The sequence below is a fragment of the Eptesicus fuscus genome, chromosome 12 (assembly GCF_027574615.1).
Source record: "Eptesicus fuscus isolate TK198812 chromosome 12, DD_ASM_mEF_20220401, whole genome shotgun sequence".
Taxonomy (NCBI): Eukaryota; Metazoa; Chordata; class Mammalia; order Chiroptera; family Vespertilionidae; genus Eptesicus; species Eptesicus fuscus.
Window position 1 is genome coordinate 20,686,157 of NC_072484.1, and position 20,130 is coordinate 20,706,286.

The 20,130-nt window shown below is 38.8% G+C and overlaps 1 protein-coding gene across 6 annotated transcripts in view; it reads left to right on the forward strand.

The window, feature by feature from the left end:
• SEL1L2 (SEL1L2 adaptor subunit of ERAD E3 ubiquitin ligase) overlaps positions 1-20,130 on the forward strand; it is a 114,317-nt gene that overhangs the window by 40,251 nt on the left and 53,936 nt on the right. For all 6 annotated transcript variants that reach the window (XM_054723928.1, XM_054723923.1, XM_054723924.1 and 3 more), the window contains exons 4-5: positions 9,794-9,896; positions 13,738-13,900. In XM_054723928.1, coding sequence (XP_054579903.1) covers positions 9,847-9,896; positions 13,738-13,900 — 213 coding nt within the window. In that variant the 5' untranslated portion in view covers positions 9,794-9,846. The remainder of the gene's footprint in view (positions 1-9,793; positions 9,897-13,737; positions 13,901-20,130) is intronic.

The window sequence follows — 20,130 nt, forward strand, 5'->3', positions numbered from 1 at the left end:
ACATTGCTAGAGGCCCAGTGCATGAAATTTATGCATGGGGGAAGGGGGTTCCCTCAGCCCAGCCTGCACTCTCTCCAATCCGGGACCCCTCAGGGGATGTCCGACTGCCAGTTTAGGCCCGATCCTGGATCGGGCCTAAACCGGCAGTTGGACATTTCTCTCACAATCCAGGACCACTGGCTCCTAATTACTCATCTGTCTGCCTGCCTGATCGCCCCTAACTGCCCCCCTGCTGGCCTGATCACCCCTCACTCCCCCCCCCCCTGCTGGCCTGGTTGCCTCCAATGCGCCCCCCCCCCCCCCCCGCTGTCCTGGTCACCCCATGCAGCCTGCTGCTCAGTCGTTTGGTCGTCCCTCACTAACCCCCCTGCTGGCCTGGTTGCCCCACACAGCCCGCTGTTCAGTCGTTTGGTCAGTACCTCACTAACCCCCCTGCCGACCTGGTTGCCCCACGCAGCCCGCTGTTCAGTCGTTTGGTCAGTACCTCACTAACCCCCCTGCCAACCTGGTTGCCCCACGCAGCCTGCTGCTCAGTCCTTTGGTCGTCCCTCACTAACACCCCTGCTGGCCTGGTTGCCCCACGCAGCCTGCTGCTCAGTCCTTTGGTCATCCCTCACTAACTTCCCTGCGGGCCTGGTCACCCCATGCAACCTGCTGCTCAGTCGTTTGGTCATCCCTCACTAACCCCCCTGCCGGCCTGGTCACCCCACGCAGCCTGCTGCTCAGTCATTTGGTTGTCCCTCATTAACCCCCCTGCAGGCTTGGTCGCCCCACGCAGCCTGTTCCGTTGTCCATTTGGTTGTTTTGGTTGTGACGGCCGCTTAGGCTTTTATATATATAGATTTAATACATCTCTTTCTTATGTTCTTAACTTAGATTAAACCAAAATCACTTGCCAACAGTGATCTTAAGTAGTAGTCTATGTTGGTATTAAACTATGCCATTTGGAGCCAGACCTAATCATCCTGTTATTGATTGCTCCATGCAGAGTATAGTGGAGCTGTTACCCTACTTCCCTGACTACTGTGGTTCATGCATATTGTTTCTAAGATCCTGTTAGTTGTACTTGGTACCACTATCAGTGATGACATATAATGAACTTATAGCAAATTGAAATATTTGCTCACCTAAAGTACTAAACCAGTGTATCAGTCAGGGCTCAACCAGAAAAAAAGAACCAATAGGAGATATATGTTAAAGGATTTATCACAAGGCATTGGCCTGCATAATTGTGGGGGGCTGGCTGTCAAGGGCAGGCTGGAACTCCAGGTCCAGCAGCTGAAGCCACTGTTTATAGGTTAAATTTTTCCCTCTCAGGGAAACCCCAGCTCCCATTTAACTGATTAAGCCTTTCATCTGATTAATTCAGCCCAGCCCAGATTATCTAGGATAATCTCCCATACTTAAAGTCACCTGCTTACAAGTTTTAATAACATCTATAAAATACCCTCCCAGCAATAACTACTGTTTTATTTAATAACTGGGGACTGTAGCCTAGGTGAGTAGACACATAAAACTAATCATTACAACCAAGTATCTTCCAATTCTTATATGTTCATCTAAATATTTGAATCTAAGCCTAAGATTTTAGATTTATGTATATTAAATTTTATTGTGTTCATTTTATACTATTATTCTAACCAACTCATCAGCTATTCTCTTCTATTTTCTGTCATTCAAAATGTTGACAAGCATGCTTTCCAATCTTTTGCTCAAGGTCTTGTTAAAGAAGTTAGCAAGACAGGGTCAACATTAGAGCCTAAAACCTTCAATAATCCACCATAAATTTTTAGAATTATATTTACCCACTGATCAACCAGATGCAAATCTATATGTAATGAGGTTGAAAAAATAAAATGTTATTAACTTGAATACCTTGTAAAGTGATCACTGTCCTTGTTTTGGAAGTTGGCTTAATATGCATTTGTGGATAGAAGGGAGGCAAACACCCTTTTCTGATGCCCCATCTCTAATCCACACAGAAGCCTAGTGTCAGCTGTTTCCAAGTATTCAAGGGTGGAAAGAAATTTCACTGTAGAGCCAAAAAGATTAATCTTGTCATTTTATTTTTGTAAGAGTAAGAATAAGAGAATAGAAAAAAAATATGGAGAAATTAAGGGGTCAGAAAGATAGTTATTATGCCAATTTAAGAAACCAATAAAACATCAAAGTTGGAGAACCCAACTGAGGTTTTTAACTCATGATAACACTTAGAGTTTTATTATTATTATTATTATTTTATTATTATTTATTATTTTTAATTTAATAAATCTTTATTGTTCAGATTATTACAATTGTTTCTCCTTTTTTCCCCCATAGCTCCCCTCCACCCGGTTCCCACCCCACCCTCTGCCCTTACCTCCCCCCAACTCTCCTCATCCATAGGTGTACGATTTTAGTCCAGTCTCTTCCTGCATCCCCCATACCCCTTTCCCCCTGAGAATTATCAGTCCACTCCCTTTCTATGCTTCTGATTCTATTATATTCACCAGTTTATTCTGTTCCTCAGATTTTTAATTCACTTGATTTTTAGGTTCACTTGTTGATAGATATGTATTTGTTGTTCATAATTTTTATCTTTACTTTTTTCTTCTTCCTCTTCTTAAAGAAAACCTTTCAGCATTTCATATAATACTGCTTTGTTGGTGATGAACTCCTTTAGCTTTTTCTTATCTGTGAAGCTCTTTATCTGACCTTCCATTCTGAATGAAAACTTTGCTGGGTAGAGTAATCTTGCTTGTAGGTTCTTGCTATTCATCACTTTGACTATTTCTTGCCACTCTCGTCTGGCCTGCATAGTTTCTGTTGAGAAATCAGCTGACAATCGTATGGGTGCTCCCTTGTAGGTTATTAACTGTTTTTCTCTTGCTGCTTTTAATATTCTCTTTGTCTTTTGCTCTTGGCATTTTAATTATGATGTGTCTTGGTGTGGTCCTCTTTGGATTCCTTTTGTTTGGGGTTCTGTGTGCTTCCTGGACTTGTAAGTCTGTTTCTTTCACCAGGTGGGGGAAGTTTTCGGTCATTATTTCTTCAAGTAGGTTTTCAGTATCTGCTCTCTCTTCTTCTTCTGGCACCCCCATAATTCTGATGTTGGTATGCTTGAAGTTGTCTCAGAGGCTTCTTACACTATCTTCAACTTTTTGGATTCTTTCTTCTTTTTGCTTTTCCGGTTGAGTGTTTTTTGCTTCTTTGTATTTCAAATCTTTGACTTGATTCTTGCGATCCTATAGTCTGCTGTTGGGTCTCTGTATAATATTTTTTATTTCAGTCAGTGTATGTTTAATTTCTAGTTGGTCCTTTTTCATATCCTCGAGGGTCTTGCTAAATTTATCGGCCTTTTCTAGGAAATTCTTGAAAAACCTTATAACCGTGGTTTTGAATTCTAGATCAGTCGTTTGTTCTCCTCCATTTCTTTCATTTGTGATCTGTTTCTTTGCCTCCGCATTTTCGCTGCTTCCCTGAGTTGGTAGGGTAGCTTTGCGTGCTAGGTGTCCTATATGGCTCAGTGGGTCAGCCTTCGCAGTTACCTGAGGTGGACACTCTTGGTGCACCCCTTTGTGGGCTGTGTGTACAGCCTTGTTGTAGTTAAGTCTTGATTGTTGTTGGTATAACTGGGAGGAATTGACCTCCAGGCCAATTGGCTGTGAGTATCAGCTGTGTCTACGCCGGGAGACCTTCTGTATTGGAGACAGCCTTATAGGACCAGACTTGCAAAATTGCAAAAGTCTCTGTGCTCAGCTTGGATGGGGCGGAGTCTCAGGGCTGAGCAGACAGTCTTGGCTTCCCATCAGCCCTGCCCTTGCGCACGCACCTCCAGACCTCTACCTTCCGTGGCTCTCCTGAGTTTCTGCCTGACAGTCCAGATTCCCCCTGTAAGAGCGTGGGTCCCCCAGGGGCTTGCCCAGAACTGAGTTTCAGTGCAGTCGGAACTGGGGTTCAGTGCAATCAGGAGCTTCCAACTCCCTTCCCCTAGGGAAAGCCTGTGGCAACCTCCGCAGCCAGTCTTCTCTGCACGCACTCGCGCGCACGAGTGCCTTCAGACCCCTGCCCGCCACATATCCCCCGAGTCTCTGTATGCCTTTCTCTCTACCTGACAGTCTGAACTCCTCCCATATGAGCCTGGGTCCATGGGGTTTCGGCCGGAACTGGGGTTCAGTGCAGTCGGAACTGGGGTTCAGTGCAGTCGGGGGCTTCCTTCCCTCTCCCACCAGAGAACGCCAGCCAGGCAGTCGGCCGCCCTTTCTCTCTGCGTGCGTGTCTCTGTACCTCAGGCCTTTGCAACTCCTCTGATTGTCCATGAGCTTTTCTCTTTCCTTCTAGTTGTAGAATTTCCACTCAGCCAGCTTTCCTGTGGTTCTGGATGATGTCTGTTCTGTCTTTTAGTTGTTGTTTTGAAATTGTTGTGCGAGGCAGCAGTTTAGGTGCTTACCTATGCCGCCATCTTGGTTTCTCTCCTAGAGTTGTTTTTGTTAGTGGAATTAATGATCTCATTTTGCTTTATAAAATCTTTGGTAAAAATCAATCTTCCTTATAAATGCGTTGTAAGAGTGAATATTTTGGGGGAACAACTAGAAGTGATGTTGAGTTACCTGTGGGTGGATATGGAACAACCTAGGAAATGTACCTATGGAATCAAGTTAAGAAAGTAGAGGAAGCCATGGAGAAGTAACCTTCTCTAAAGGGAGGGTTTGAACTTCACAGGTTGTGGAGTGAAAAGGAATATGGGCTACACATGGTTGTCAGACTGGCTAAAACTATGCTAAATTCTATTCTCATTCAACATTTTGTACAAAGGATATCATAAAAGATGGGATATGAGTGTTCTGCATAAATGCTATTCTCAGACTTGCTAGTCCTTCAGAAGTAAGAAATGAGATTTTATCTAACATTCTCAAAAAAACAACAAAAAACATTCCTAATTCTTAGTGATCACATCACCTTAATTGAAGGCTCAAAAACCATGTATAATAACCTGTTCTGAAAATTAAAGAGATTTCCCTGGCCTGTATGGCTCAGTGGGTTGGAGCATCATCTCGTATACCTAAAGTTTGGGGGTTTGATTCCTGATCAGGGCATACACCGAAAGGATGTGCATTTCTTGGATTTAATCATTATTAATTTTGGAAATCAGATCACTACAGTGTTCTTGATTTGGGGAAGAGCTGTTTTGGAATCTTGTGTTAAGCCAGTCTTGGCATCCTTTTTCTTGTTTCTGTGGTCTATGACTAACTAGGCTAAATTTATCACTTGTTTTTCACTTTATGGACTTTTGGAATGAACGTGGAGGATATTGTGAAGTGCCATTCAGACCCTCTCTTCAGTGAGGGACTTGTTGCCCCAGTTGCTGGCAGTCTGTATGCAGACAGCCTTCAAGCAGTCAGTCCCTTCAGGGACTGTCTCAGGTGCAGAATACTGCATAGCCAAGGTTATGCCTCCTCCCTGGGACAGCCCACTTCCTATGACTAGTAAATTCAGGAGCATAAAGACTGGGCCATGTCAGCCTAACTTGGGATGAGTTAGAAAAGCCATTTAAGCTTCAGAGCACACTGTAGGGTCAGGGAAGGGTTTAAAGGGTTTAAAGGCTTTAATTTCTCCTTCTGCCCAATCCATCTTCTTCCCCGTGTGTGGTTCCCAAGGGCACTTCTTTATAACACTATGAACTCTTACAGTCTGCTTATCAGGAAACCCAATCTACATGCCATTTCCTATTACTAAAAGTTTTTATTTAAATCAAATAAAAACTTTTAGTAATAGGAAATGTATGTAAATGAGTTGTTTTTAAAAGAAAATTACTAAAGATATCCCATTCTAGCAAAATGGTGGGCTAGTCCAATATGGAAATCCTGCTGCTACAAATATCTGAAAAAGGATACCTAAAGCATACCAAAACTTTTATCTTTTTATTTTTAATGCAGAGCTGGGCTCTGTCATTTATTTCCTTGAGTACTAGAAATGAAAAATAAGCATGTGCACTGATGTTTTAGCAAGCTATGATCAGAACTGGTAATGGGCCCTGGTCAGTGTGGCTCGGTTGGAGGATTAAAAAAAAACAAAAAACTGGTAATGGATGAGTCTTGGATTATTCTCTTTTTTAAAATATATTTTTATTGTTGATAAGTATTACAGATGTCCCCCATTTTCTCACCCTTTATCTCCCCTCCTCCCAGCCCCTAATCACCCCCTCAGGTCTTCACCACCCTATTGCCTGTATCCATGGGCTATGCATATAAGTATATAAGCTCCTTGGTTTATCTCTTCTAGTCCCCCCATCCCCACATTGAGGTATGTCAGTCTGTTCCATGCCTCCATGCTTTGGGTCTTATTTTGTTGGTCAATTCATTTTGTTCATTAGATTCCACAAATAAAGGAGATTATGTGATATTTGTCTTTCTCTGATTGGCTTATTTCACTTAGCATAATATTATCCAGGTCCATCCATGCTGTCCCAAAGGGAGATCCCTCTTTTTTACAGCTGCATAGTATTCCATCATATAAATGTCCCATAGATTTTTTATCCATTCACACACTAATGGGCACTTGGACTGTTTCCAAATCTTAGGTATGATAAATAATTCTGCTATGAATATAGGGGTGAATATATTCTTTCTGATTGGTATTTGGGGGATTTTTAAGATATATTTTATTTATTTGTGTCCTCTCTATTTCTTGATGAGTCTGGCTAGAGGTTCATCAATCTTATTTGTCTTTTTTAATAACCAGCTCTTGAATTTATTGATATTTTGTACTGTATTTTTTTTGTCTCTATGTCATTTATTTCCACTCTGATCTTTATTATTTCCTTCCTTCTACTTCCCATGAGATTTTCTTGTTGTTCTCTTTCTAATTAATTTAGCTGTAGGGTTAGATAGTTTATTAGTGCTTTTTCTTGTTTCTTGAGATAGGTCTATAATGCTATGAACTTTCCTATCAGGACTGCTTTTGCCATGTCCTGTAGGTTTTGGGTGTGTTCATTTTCATTTGTTTTCAGGAAGTTTTTAATTTCTTGGTTGATCTCATTGGTAACCCATTCATTGTTTAATAACATGCTATTTAGCATCCATGTATTTGAGTGTTTTTGAGGGGTTTTTTTTTTATTGTAGTTGATTTCTAACTTCATGTCATTGTGATCTGAGAAGATGCTTGGTATTTTATCAGTCTTCTTGAATTTATATAGACTTGTTTTGTGCCCTAATATGTGGTCTATTTTTGAGAATGTTCCATTTTTTTGTATTTATTACAAACAAGAAAGCTCCTATGCTCCCATAGTGCCTACCACATGACTATTGTAACTTTTGGTAAGCATGTCTATCTCCCCTGCCAGGATGGGGCAGTGTCTTGATCATATATGTGAACACAATATCTATCACTGTGTCTAACACATGGTAAATATTCAATTCATATTTATTGAATAAATATGTAAATGTATGAATGACAGAGAATAAGTTGTCTCCAGCTCTCCTCTTTCTCATTAGTATCTGAAACAAGCAAGTGAGCACTTTTTGTTCCAAAGATTTGCTTCTACTCATTATAAACAAGAAGAATCGGTATTAATTCCACAAGGACAAGTGATGGGGATTAAGGAATAGACTTGATTAGGGAAATTTACAGTTGAAGGGTCAACATGAGAAGGCATAGGTTCCCCGTTCTCCCTCATCCCTCAGAGAGGTGAGAGAGGTCCAGGGATTTCTGCATACATGGAAAGTCTACCTGCTACACTGCTTACTTAGAGTACAATCATAAAAAAGTACCCTTCTCAGAGGTGAGCTACTTGGGCATCTAACTGCCTGGGAAAATCAGATGTCTAGCACCTGGAGACCTTAAGGGCCCAGGGGAAATTGCAATCCCTCCTACATTCATTTAGAATGTAGCTACTGATCTGACAGAAAGTTGATTTTGGGTGCATTCTTTCCCATGGGGAAAAGGGGCAGCTTGTTTTTCACGTGATATGAAGTTGGTATCTGTATTAGTTTGCCATAACAAAATACCAGAGGCAAGGTGGTTTAAATAGCAGAAGTTTGTTTTCTCACAGTTCTGGAGGCAAAAGTCTATGATCAGCAAGGTTGGTTTCATCCTTCTCCCCTTGGCTTAAAGATGGCTATCTCAGAGGACTTCAGACTCATGAAAATCCTTTACATCAAGTTCAGGATGTTCTCAAATCATTTCCCCAAATTTGGAAATCATTAAACCATAAAAAAGAAATTAAAGTAGCATGAAGATAACTTTCTCTAATAATTGTGCTCTCATATTAAATAAAAATTGTATTTCAATATATTTGGAAAGCACAAAAAAGAGTTACTAATGAAAAAGTAAAAGCCATGGATGGAAAGCTGTAGTAGTAGTAATTTCTCTTTTGTATATGCATGGCAGAGTTAATCTTCCAAGTTATTCTCCCTCATTGAAAGCATGTTAATAGGAACATTGCTATTCCAAACACAGATTAGTAGGTTTTTTTGTTTTGTTTTGTTTTGTTTTGTGTTGTCTTTTTGTTGTTGTTGTTGTTTTTGGGGGGTTGTTTTTTTTATTATTATTGATTAAGGTATTACATATGTGTCCTTAGGATTTTCCCCATTATCTATACTCCTTAATTATGAGTATGGATAACATATAACTCAAAGCAGCAATTACATGCTAAAATGTCTGATATTACTAAATTGATTAGATAACTTGAAACATTCAAAATAATTATGAATTAGTTTTAAATTTAGACATTAGTTTAAAATGTTTACATTTTTAAAAGAAAGTGAACAATTCCGATAGCTTATCAAGGAGAAGAAAAACAAGAGGCACTTAAGTCTTTGTAGTCTTGTTAATGAAGCATCAAATCCCAGAATGCCTTCCTTTAAAATGGCTTCAGAAGGGGTTCATCTAATTAGAGGTTTCACTGAGTGCTTTAATGGACTTTAAGATGCACTGTGAATTTGTGTGTGTGTGAGTGTATGTGTGTGTGTGTATGTTGTGGTGGTGGGGTGAAGGACTCTAAAGCTAGCCAGATTTTCCTATCTGTAAACTGGTGATAATGTGAGGTGTTATATACATTTGAGAAATATCATGATTGCAGCAGGTTAAATTCTGTTTCTTTATTTTCATTAAATCCTATTAAATTTACTCTACGTCCCCATCCCACAAGGCAAGTTATTATTGATACTCTTTCTGTGTGTCTTCCCTAAGGTCCTAAAGGTGGCACACTTACTCAGCCCTCTTTTATTTCTGATACTCATTTCCAACAGTTCTCAGATAGTCTAGAAAGATCTCAGAAAGATTCTAGGAGAGGAGTGGGGAGCCTTGGGCAAAGCTAAATTTTTACCTCCAATCTTATGTGTACACCAGTCATCTTGGAGATGCCCATTGCCTATGTCCTTCCTTATGTCCTCTTGGGATCTTATGGCTCTGAGGTTTATGGTCCATGCTTAATTAAGGGAGTCTGGGAACTGGGAGCCTGATGTCTAAGAGCTGGCCTCCAGGTATACCAGGCAAACCCTTCTCTTGGAGGCCTTGCTTTCTGCCTTCTGCTTTAGGACTTTGTATCCCCTTTCCAGACTTGGAACATCTCTTTCCCTTTTACCATCAAAAGCATCTCAGTGTCTCCTCCATCTTCCAGACCCTTTCACAAAAGGCAGGACAAATGTACTTTTGTAAGCAGTTTCTACCTTCTGACCAAATGTAAGGTGATTTTCTTGAAATGCAGAGATTAAAAAATAAGGAGAACAAAAGTTAAGCTTATATGCCAGCACATTATTTTTAAAATATAAAACACAAAACTAATGTTACTTTTCCTTGTTTTTTTAATATACAGCAAAAAAGCGATCAAAGAAAAATTTCACAGCTGAAGGCGAACAGCTATTTAAGATGGGCATCAAGATTCTCCAGCAGTCTAAGGGCCAAAGACAAAAAGCACAGTAAGTCTTTATCCAGTGACATAAGCCAAGTTAAATTTCCAGGTTGAGAAAAAGAACAATTCAAAATCTAGTTTCAATGTCATTAAAATGTCATTGAAATAACAAATAAACATATTTACCCGTAAGTTTTTATTTTTAATAGGATCAAATCATGTTTAAGGAATCCCACATATTATCAGCATAATAAATAGAACCATATGTGAAATTGTGGTTCCTATACTTTAAGTGAAATTTAGAATTAAGGCACTTATCTGAACATTCAGGTAAAAATATTCTCTGTTGACTTTTTATTAGATACTAGAGGCCTGGTGCACAAATTCGTGCACTAGTGGGGTCCCTAAGCCTGGCCTGCAGGATCAGGCCAAAACTGGCTCTCCGACATCTCCCAAGGTGTCCCAGATTGCAAGAGGGCACAGGCCAGGCCGAGGGACCCCACAGGTGCATGATTGGGGTCGGGGAGAGATTCAGGAAGTTGGCCAGCCCTGGAGGGAGTGCAGGAGGGCTCCAGGGCATGTCTGGCCTGTCTCACTCAGTTCCGATCGGCCGGACCCCAGCAGCAAGCTAACCTAGTGGTCGGAGCATCTGCCTCCGGGTGGTCAGTGCATGTCACCTCGAGCGGTTGAGCGGCCTTAGCATATCATTAGCATATTAATCTTTGATTGGTTGAATGACCAACTGGATGATTGGACACTTAGCATATTAAGCTTTTATAATATAGGATTCCAAATAAAATTAAATGTGCTATTTAAATTAGTGTAGTTGTTTTAGAATGCTTTATTCTCCTATGTATTCATTCAGTACTTTCTGGTTTTAAAGCACTTTCATGTATGTGATCCCATTTTATCCCCAGACTTATGAGTTAAGAAGAGCATCATTCTTCCACATTAAAAAGTTAAGAACAGAATTGAGGATGTTAAACTGAGGTGATCACAAACACACAGCTGGGAAATGACTAAGCTGTGCACGTCTGTTTTTTCACTTGTTTACTTTGTCTTCAAGAGAGTCAGAAATATCTCCTCCCCTCAGCAGAGGGCACAATATGAGGTCACCCTTCAAGTCTGTAGTTAAAGCTTTTGGAGCAAATCCTAGCTCTACCATTTATTGGCTATGTGATCCCAGCCAAGTTACTTAAACTCCTTTTGCCCTGAAAAATACAGTCAAGCTCTTAGAACAATGCCTGACACATAGTAACCAGGATTATGATAGGCATTTGTTATTTTTATCTCTCATCCTCTAACCAATAAGTGGAAGGTGTGGGATAAAAAAAAGCAAGTGTATTGTACCAATAGTAGAAAGAATGGGCTCAGAACTCCCAACAAGGAGACATCTTTTTTTTCTCACAAATTAAGCATACTTAATTAGCCCTGAGGAAGCATCCCAGAGCTGTATTGGCCAACCTGAGACAGGACAACAGCAGAATTTTTCTTAAAACTCAAAGTGATACGAGTGTAAGAGTATAAAAGATGAGGGGGGACACTCAACTATGAACATGATTATTACAACACCAGCAATTCCCATCTATACCAGTAAGCACCTATTCTGTGTTAATTAATGTTCTAGGCATTTATGTGTAATATTATTCATTGTTTACTATTATATTGATAGACATAGATTTTTATCCCCAATTGACAGAGGATGAAATGGAAGGTCAAAAGGATTCTGTAATTCTTTCAAAGTCAAAAAGAAAAAAGTAAGGGAGTTGGTCCTCTCCTTCAGTCATTCAGCCTCTTTGTATGTATGAGAGGCAAATGGTTAAACAAGTCAGTGCTATTAGAATTGCAGATGTTAAGCAAGCATGTCAGGGAAATACAAATTTGTCTGAAGGAGTCAAGAAGCCTCTGTGACAGCCAGGGTTAGCTGCCATTAAGAATTATTCCACATCAACAAAGAAGGTTGGGAACTATGCTACTGCCCCACACCAAGTTTCTGATGTGTTCTAGAGATGCATTTAGCCTTCCCCTCTCCCTGCACCCACCTTAGCATCTAATACCAGATACCTAATTGAACTTTCCTTTTGCCCCTGCTGCCCAGTTTCTCCTCTTGGGGATTGTAGCCCAGATCTTAATCCTATTTAATTTACCAACAACTTTCTCCAGCCCTAGGTCCTGCTTCTAGTATTCCTTATATCACCTTGGACCTTCCTGATAGGGGGACCTAAATACCCATCTCTCTCTCTCAAAATCAAAGACACATAGAAAGATTGGTTTTGCAACCCATTGCTGCACCCAGCACCAGTGAATGGATATACTGCTGGATCCGAAATCCAAGGTTTTTCTGCCCTGATCCATGTCAATGCCCTTCTGGTCTGAGCATCCCAGCAGGCTATGCAGTTGCAGCAGTAAGAAGAAGAGCTTTAGAGAGTCTATATCCTGATGTCAAATCTATCCCTGGATGCCAGACATATGCATTTATTCACCTTTGAGACCTTCTAGCTTACTTGCTTTCTGTTTCTCAGGTTCTCAACTTGCTCTGACAATTTCTTGCTTAACCTCCTGGCTTTTTTTTTTCCACTGGAGTCTACTCTCTGTTTTGCCATCCAGGACCCTAATGCCTACCTGGATATCACTAGCCCATCCTTTTTTGTCTGGTCATTCTATCCCAGCCTTTTACCAAGAGCAGGCTATGTTAGCATCAGCCTGGAGAGGTGGTAAATAAAGCTGAGTCTCCTGATCCTTCTAAACTGGTAGCAGTGGCAGATATGTGTGTTTGTTCCAGCATTTGAGTCAAGGTCACAGGTAAAGGTTAATGCTTTCATGTCTTACCACTACCCTAAAGGAAGTTATAGTAGTAAAAATCAATCCCAAAAGTACTCTCTGTCTCTGACACAAGTTTTGACCTTGCAAGTCTCTCCATCACTGCTGTCATACAGATCCGTTACACAGATCTGTTACTGCTGTACAGAAGGTGGCTTCTGACCCCTCAGAAAATGCAATGTGAAGCAATCCTATGGCATCTATATTTGCAATCACTAAGCTTTCCCATCATTTACCCACTAATTACAGGAGAAAATTACAATGCCATAAAACTTTAGAATCTATGCAAAAATGATGATAATGATGATGATGATGATGATGATGATGATGGTAGCTAAATTTATTGAGTACTTACTCTGTACCAGGTCTATACCAATTACGTCCTATGGATTATTTAATTGAATCTTCCCAGCAACCCTATGAAATAGGTTTTATTATTATCTCTATTCCATAGGCGAAAGAGCCCGAGGGAAGTTAAAAAACTTGCCCAAAGATCTGAACTAATAAATGGTAGAGCCAGGATTTGAACTGAGGCAGTCAGAATCTAGAGCCCTTATAATCATTAGGTTTTGTTTGGTTATTGTTTTTCTGTATAGTCCTAGCTTTGATCTGATAAGAATATGTTGTGTTTTAAAAAACTATTTCAGAATATTAAGGGACTGTTGTTCTCATGATAGTAACTTCCTAGAAGTGACACTTTGATTATATTCAATTTATTTTTTATTATATTGTTATATATTTCAGAGTTTACTTTATAAAACAAATATTCATAGTGAACTTGGAGTTCACTGTTTTAGGACAAGTGCCTCAATTTTTCACTTCACTTGGTATATAAGCTTGGTATATATAATGTATTTTATGTATTTCTCCTTTTTATCAGCTTCCCTATTTGTCATATATATTGAAATTATAATCTTAGACTAATCTAAGGATAAAAGAATCTATTAGTCTAGAGATGCAATGAACTTTAGCTAAACCATATTGTTAAGAGCAATGACAACTGGGTCCTAGAGAGAAGTAATATGAAAGAAGGAACAGAAAATTTCATTTTTTATTATCAAACTTCTAACCTGATATTCTTGAAACAGAGCCTACATATTCTTTGCCAAAGCAGCTGACCTGGGAAATTTGAAAGCTATGGAGAAAATGGCTGATGCTTTGCTATTTGGAAATTTTGGCATGCAAAACATAACAGCAGCTATCCAGTTATATGAATTGTTGGCCAAAGAAGGATCATATAAAGCCCAAAATGTGAGTTTTGGAAAAAAATAAATCTTAAATAACTACATCCTGAAATAACTATAACATGTAAGAGGAATTGGGCAATAGTATTCCCACTCTACTTCATGAATCCAGACCTAGGGAAGTTACTGCAATGCACAGAATAGTTTAGTGTCAGGGCAGGGACCCAGCAGCAGCCCTGGGCAAATCCTTAGCTACATTAGTGACCCTCAGGAATGGAACAGAACTGCTCTCTACTCCATTTTCCATGTCCATGTGTGTTCTGAGAAAATTTGAGAACTCTGAATTCCTAACATACATTTTATACATAAAGTATATTCACCTATACAAAGAAATATAGAACTAAATCTATTACCTTAGGAGGATGTTTTTCTGTTTTTTACGTTTGAAATACTTTATAAGCTATATACATTTCCTTTTCTATTTAAAAAATGCATTTCATTTTATTCCAAGAATAACATAAGCATTTCACAGAAAATTTGAAAAACTTAAAAAAAGACCTTCATAAACCAACTACCCTGACTCGACTATTGCATTTTCCCTTGGTTTCTTCCTCTCTGCATCTTCCTTTTTACACCATTCTAATCACAATACAAGTGCATATATAATTTTGTTTCTGGCTACTTAATGCTATAGCAAAATCATATTTTCATGTTTCTAGTCTTTTTATTGAAAATATTTCTTCCTAATTACAAAAGAAATTAATGCTCATTACAAAAAGAAATCTGAGAATTCAGAAAATATGAAGAAGAAAGTCAAAGTTGTCTAAAAACTTTCCTCCCAGATATTTTTGTGTTTGTGTTTTTGTGTTTTTTTTTAACCATCCAGTAAATTTCAGAAACTATGCTTTGGAATCAGAAAAACTTAAGTTTGAATCTATACTGCCACTTGCTTATTGTGTAGCTATGTAAGAAAATTTTTTTCTCTTCTGCATGACAATTTGACCTTCCGTTCACTCTAGCTCTGTTTCCCTGGTAATTTGATAGAAGCAAAATGTTAACTGTGTTTCTAGGAAGCATTGCTTATGATTGAAATGATCTCTGATTGGCAAACTTCCTTTGGACTGGGAGGAACCATAATGAACTATAAATACCTGATAGTCATAGTGATTCTTACCGTGGACAATCTATGGAGTTGTTACATGGGGCATGACATTTTTATGTTAGGGTGGCTCCCACACCCACCCAGTCTTGATATAAGCCTTTGGATCTGAGCCATCATCTAAGGGACCAAAGATAGCTGTTGGAATATTGTGCAAACTGCTGGGAAGACTCCCACAGACAAGAGGGCCTGGTGTTGCCTTCTGAAACTGTGGTTCCTGTGCTATATCCAACTGAATAGACTGTTGGTAAATGTAGCCTATGGGAATCTTGTGAGTCTTTATGTTTAGTTGAACCAGAAATTGGTCCATAAGACTGTGGTGCAACCTCTCTAATTTTTATCTGTATTTAGGATAATGATAAAACACTGGGAACTATCAGTCTGTCTCTGTGTCTATGAGTCTGTTTCTATTTTGTTTGTCCATTTATATTGTTCTTTAGATTCCACATGTAAGTGAAATTATATGATATTTGTCTTTCTCTGATTGACATTTCACTTACATAAAATCCTTTAGGTCTATCCATGCTGTTGCAAATGGTAAGATTTCATTTTTTGTGTATGGATGAGTAATATTCCATTGTATAAATGTAAAGCTTTACAAACTAGTCATGGGGATGTAAAGTATAGCATAGAAAATATAGTCAATAATATTGTAATAACTACATATGATTCCAGGTGGATACTATAAATATCAGGGGGAACAATTTGTAAAGTATATGGTTGTCTAACCACTATGGCTATACACCTAAATATAATACAAAATAATAGTGAATGTAAATTATAATTTAAAAAAAACTTCACTGGGTATTGTGTCTGTCTGTTTCACTGCTGTATCTCTAGCATTTAGCACAATACCTGGGACAAAAAATATAATTAATTAATTAATTATAAATTATATAAATAATTATATGTTTATATAATTAATTATATATTTATATGTAATTAACTATATAACAATTAATGATGAATTAGTCAATGGAGTTATTGTAAGGATTAAAATAATATGTGAAGCTACTTAATTCCAACCTGGAACTTTGTAATCATTCATTATAAAGAAAGAATATAAATATTATTCCCACTATTATTCTTCTAAAATTTTACCTATAACTATGTAGAATTTATTTTTGAAAATGAGATCATACTTTAATTCCTGTTTCCTAATCTGCTCTTTATTCACTTACCAATATATTATAGACATCTTCCCATATAAGTATATACAGATTACATCATAATTTTAAATAGCCATATAATTTTAATTAATGTGAGTTGTTGAATACTATTTTTACCCTAAGCAATGTTTTGTAGTTAAGTATAATATAATTATATTTACAAAACAGTAAACAGATTTATAAATGTTGTAATAAAATATGAGTTATCAAACCTTCTTTCTCAATATTTCGATAATCAAAAATATAAAGTTTCAAGACAGACCAAATTTTATCATCATGTCCACCACTAAAATGATACCACCGAGCCCTTCCAGTCAAGATGGTAGTATACGTAAATGCGGTACTCAGTTCCTCCCACAACTACATCAAAATTACAACTAAACTATAGAACAACCATCATTCAGATTTTCCTAAAAGCTAGCTGAACAGATGTGCTATAACTAAGGATATAAAGAAGAAGCCACATTGAGACTGGTAGGAGGGATGAGATGCAGAATGGGCTAGTCCCACACCCATGTGTGTTGGATAAAAATTAGGAGGGCTATCTCAAATGCAGTGGTGCCCCCTGAGAATCAAGGGGTCTTAGCCTCACACCAGGGCCCCAGCTGGGAAGAGAAGTCCCAATAACTTCTGGCTGGTAAAGCCAGTGAACTTTGTGGCTGAGTGAGATGGAGGGCTGCGGAAGTCCTAAGAAGTTCCTCTTTAAGGGCTGACACACAGAGTCACTCACTCTGAGTTTAGCACTGGGCACCAGGGACATACAGGACGGAAGGAAGTTGTCTAGCTTTGGGGCAAGAGTTGGTGCGGGGGCAGCTTTCTCCCAGACAGAAATGGGAGCACAGGCCATTGTTTCTTGTCTGGGCTCTCCCCTCACAGAGCCAGCAGGCAGGCACCATATCTGAATTTCCATCAACCTCGCTAACACAGTTTGCCCCACCTTGGTGATTCCCCAAGAGCCCACCCTACCCAACTTGCAGGCCCAACCCAAGCAATTTTCAGTAGCTTTTCCATACAAACAACCTATCATGGCTCATGCTAAAGACAACATTCCTAAAATCTTTCAAACAAGTAGCATCTGGCCTCAGCATACAGCGTACCTCTTTCTAAGTGGTCAGGCCCAGCAGTAGTGGTATCTGGCCTTCGTTAACCACTTGGCCTCTCCTAGCCCCATCTCCAGATCACATTGTAGCTCATGCTAGGTAGCCCCAGGGCAGGACTCAGGTGGCAGCTAACCTTGGCCTGTACCTCCTGGGAGCAAGCACACTTAGTAGACAGCTTCAGATCATGTCAAAGCACCACCCTACCTCCTCCACAGAGACACACTACTTGGGCAGACTGAGTAGAGCCTCACTGAAGTGGGTCCTGCTCAGTGGGGTCAGTCCCTGCACAGCTGATTCTCCTCAGTGATCACAGCCAGCCCTTGCAACCAATCGGCCTGGGGGTAAATCCCTCCCATTGATGTACCAACAGCAATCAAGGCTCAACTACAACAGGAGGGTATACATATTCCACCCAGGGGGCAAACCAGGACCTACAGGACACCTGTTACACAAGGCCACTCTACCAAACCCAGGAGATATAGCACCTTGGATACACAGAAACAAACACAGAGAGGCAGCCAAAATAAGTAAACAAAGAAACATGTCCCAAATGAAAGAACAGAACAAAACTCCAGAAAAAGAACTAACCTAAATGGAGAGAGTTCAAAACACTTGTTATAAGGATGCTTAATGAATTTAAGGGAATAGTAGTTGAACTTAGTGAGAACTTAGAGAGATAAAAAACATAAAAACAGAAATAGAAAACATGAAAAGAACCAGTCAGAAATGAAGAATGTACCAGCTGAGATGAAGAATACATTAGAGGGAATCAGTAGTGGAGCAGATGAAGCAGAAAATCCAAGTAGAGATTGGAAGATAAGGAAGCAGAAAACACCCTCAGAACAACAGAAATAAGAATTTTTTAAAAATGAGAATAGTATAAGGGGCTTCTGAGAAAATTTTAAGCATACCAACATTCAAATCATGAGGGTTCCAGAAAGAGAAGAGAGAGAACAAGAAATTGAAAACCTATGTAAAAAGTAATGATTAAAAACATCCCTAATCTAGTGAAGGAAATATATATGTTCAGGAAGCTCAGAGACTTCCAAACTAGATAAACCCAAAGAGGCCCACCTCAAGACATGTCATAATTAAAATGTCAAAGGTTAAAGACAAAGAGAATCTTAAAAGCAGCAAGAGAAAAGCAGTTAGTTATCTACAAGGGAGGTCCCATAAGATTGTCAGTTTACACTGAGTGGCCAGATTATTATAATCTCTGAATGCATAATAATCTGGCCACTCAGTGTGTTTGTGGCATGGGGGAGGGGATGTGAGAGGTTGGCCGCTGGCCCCGCTCCCTGGTCAAACTCCTGTAGAAGGGACAATTTGTATATCAGCCTTTTATTATATAGGATTAACGGAACTTCTTTTTTTTGATTGATTTTTTGCAGAGAGGAAGAGAGAGGGATAGAGAGTTAGAAACATCGATGAGAGAGAAACATCGATCAGCTGCCTCTTGCACACCCCCTACTGGGGATGTGCCCGCAACCAAGGTACATGCCCTTGACCGGAATCGAACGTGGGACCCTTGAGTCCACAGGCTGACGCTCTATCCACTGAGCCAAACCGGTTTTGGCTAAAGGAACTTCTTTAAGAAAAAGAGCAAAATGTGAATAATAAAATGGCATACCTATCAACAATTACTTTAAATGCAAATGGGTTAAACACTCCAATCAAAAGACATATAGAGACTGAATGGCTAACAAACAAAACCTTTACATATGCTCTCCATAAGAAATTCACTTCAGATTGAAAGACATACACAGACTGAAAATAAAGGGATGGGAAAAGATATTTCATGAAAATGGAAACAAATAAAGGCTGGAGTAGTGATACTTACATCAGATAAAATAGATTTTAAAAAAACAAAATGAAAAAGCAGAACAGAAACAGACCCATACAGAGAACATTTTGCCAGATGGGAAGGGGGAGGGATGATGAGTGATAAGGTGAAGTGATTAAGAAGTACAAATAGTCACAGAGATAATCGCTTTGACAGCACATATACTAAAAACCAGAATAGTCATACTATGCAAAGTACAGCATAGGGAATATAATCAATAATATTGTAATAAGTATGTATGGTGTCAGATGGATACTAGATTTTTTAAGTGATCACTTATTAAAGTATATAATGTCTAATCATTGAATTATACACCTGAAACTAATATACTATTGTACATCAACTGTAATTGAAAAAATATATATTTAAAGTAAAAAAAAAAACTCACCTATCCTTTCCAAACTAGTGGACATGTACTTTATTTTTCAATGGGTATATTAATTAGTTAAGTCAATAATTTTTCTTGGACACTTATTATCTGCTAAACATAATCTAGTTGATGAGAGAAAAAGATTAATAGATTAAAGTCTTTATTTTACATTGACAACCCAGTCTTGAATATTGGATATAGATAATATAAAACATTTATTTGTATTTAAATAAAGTATTTGATTTAATGTCAAAATAACTCTCTCAGAAAAGAAATTTCAAATTAATATAAATGGCACATTAAAACACATGGATTTTAGAGCTGAACTCCAAGTTTCACTCTACTTACTGTAGTTAGTGTGGTTCTGTTACATGGTTGCAAATCACTCTCTACTCCTAGTTAATTGACCATCAATTGTTTGCCTTTGATTTTAAGGAGAATCAGGTAGGGGAATGTAATTGGCTGAGTGCTAACTCAATGCCCGAAAAAATAAAAAATAAAACTCGAAATATATACCATTGGCCATGTGTTATGAAAGCCATCTTTGTAGAGAAGAGCAGGCATTGGGGGGACAGTGTTCTTGGAAATGTATAATTACAGACATCAGGATGTCATTGTGTAGTAGCAGAGCAGAGGTTCTGGAATCAGAAAGTTTG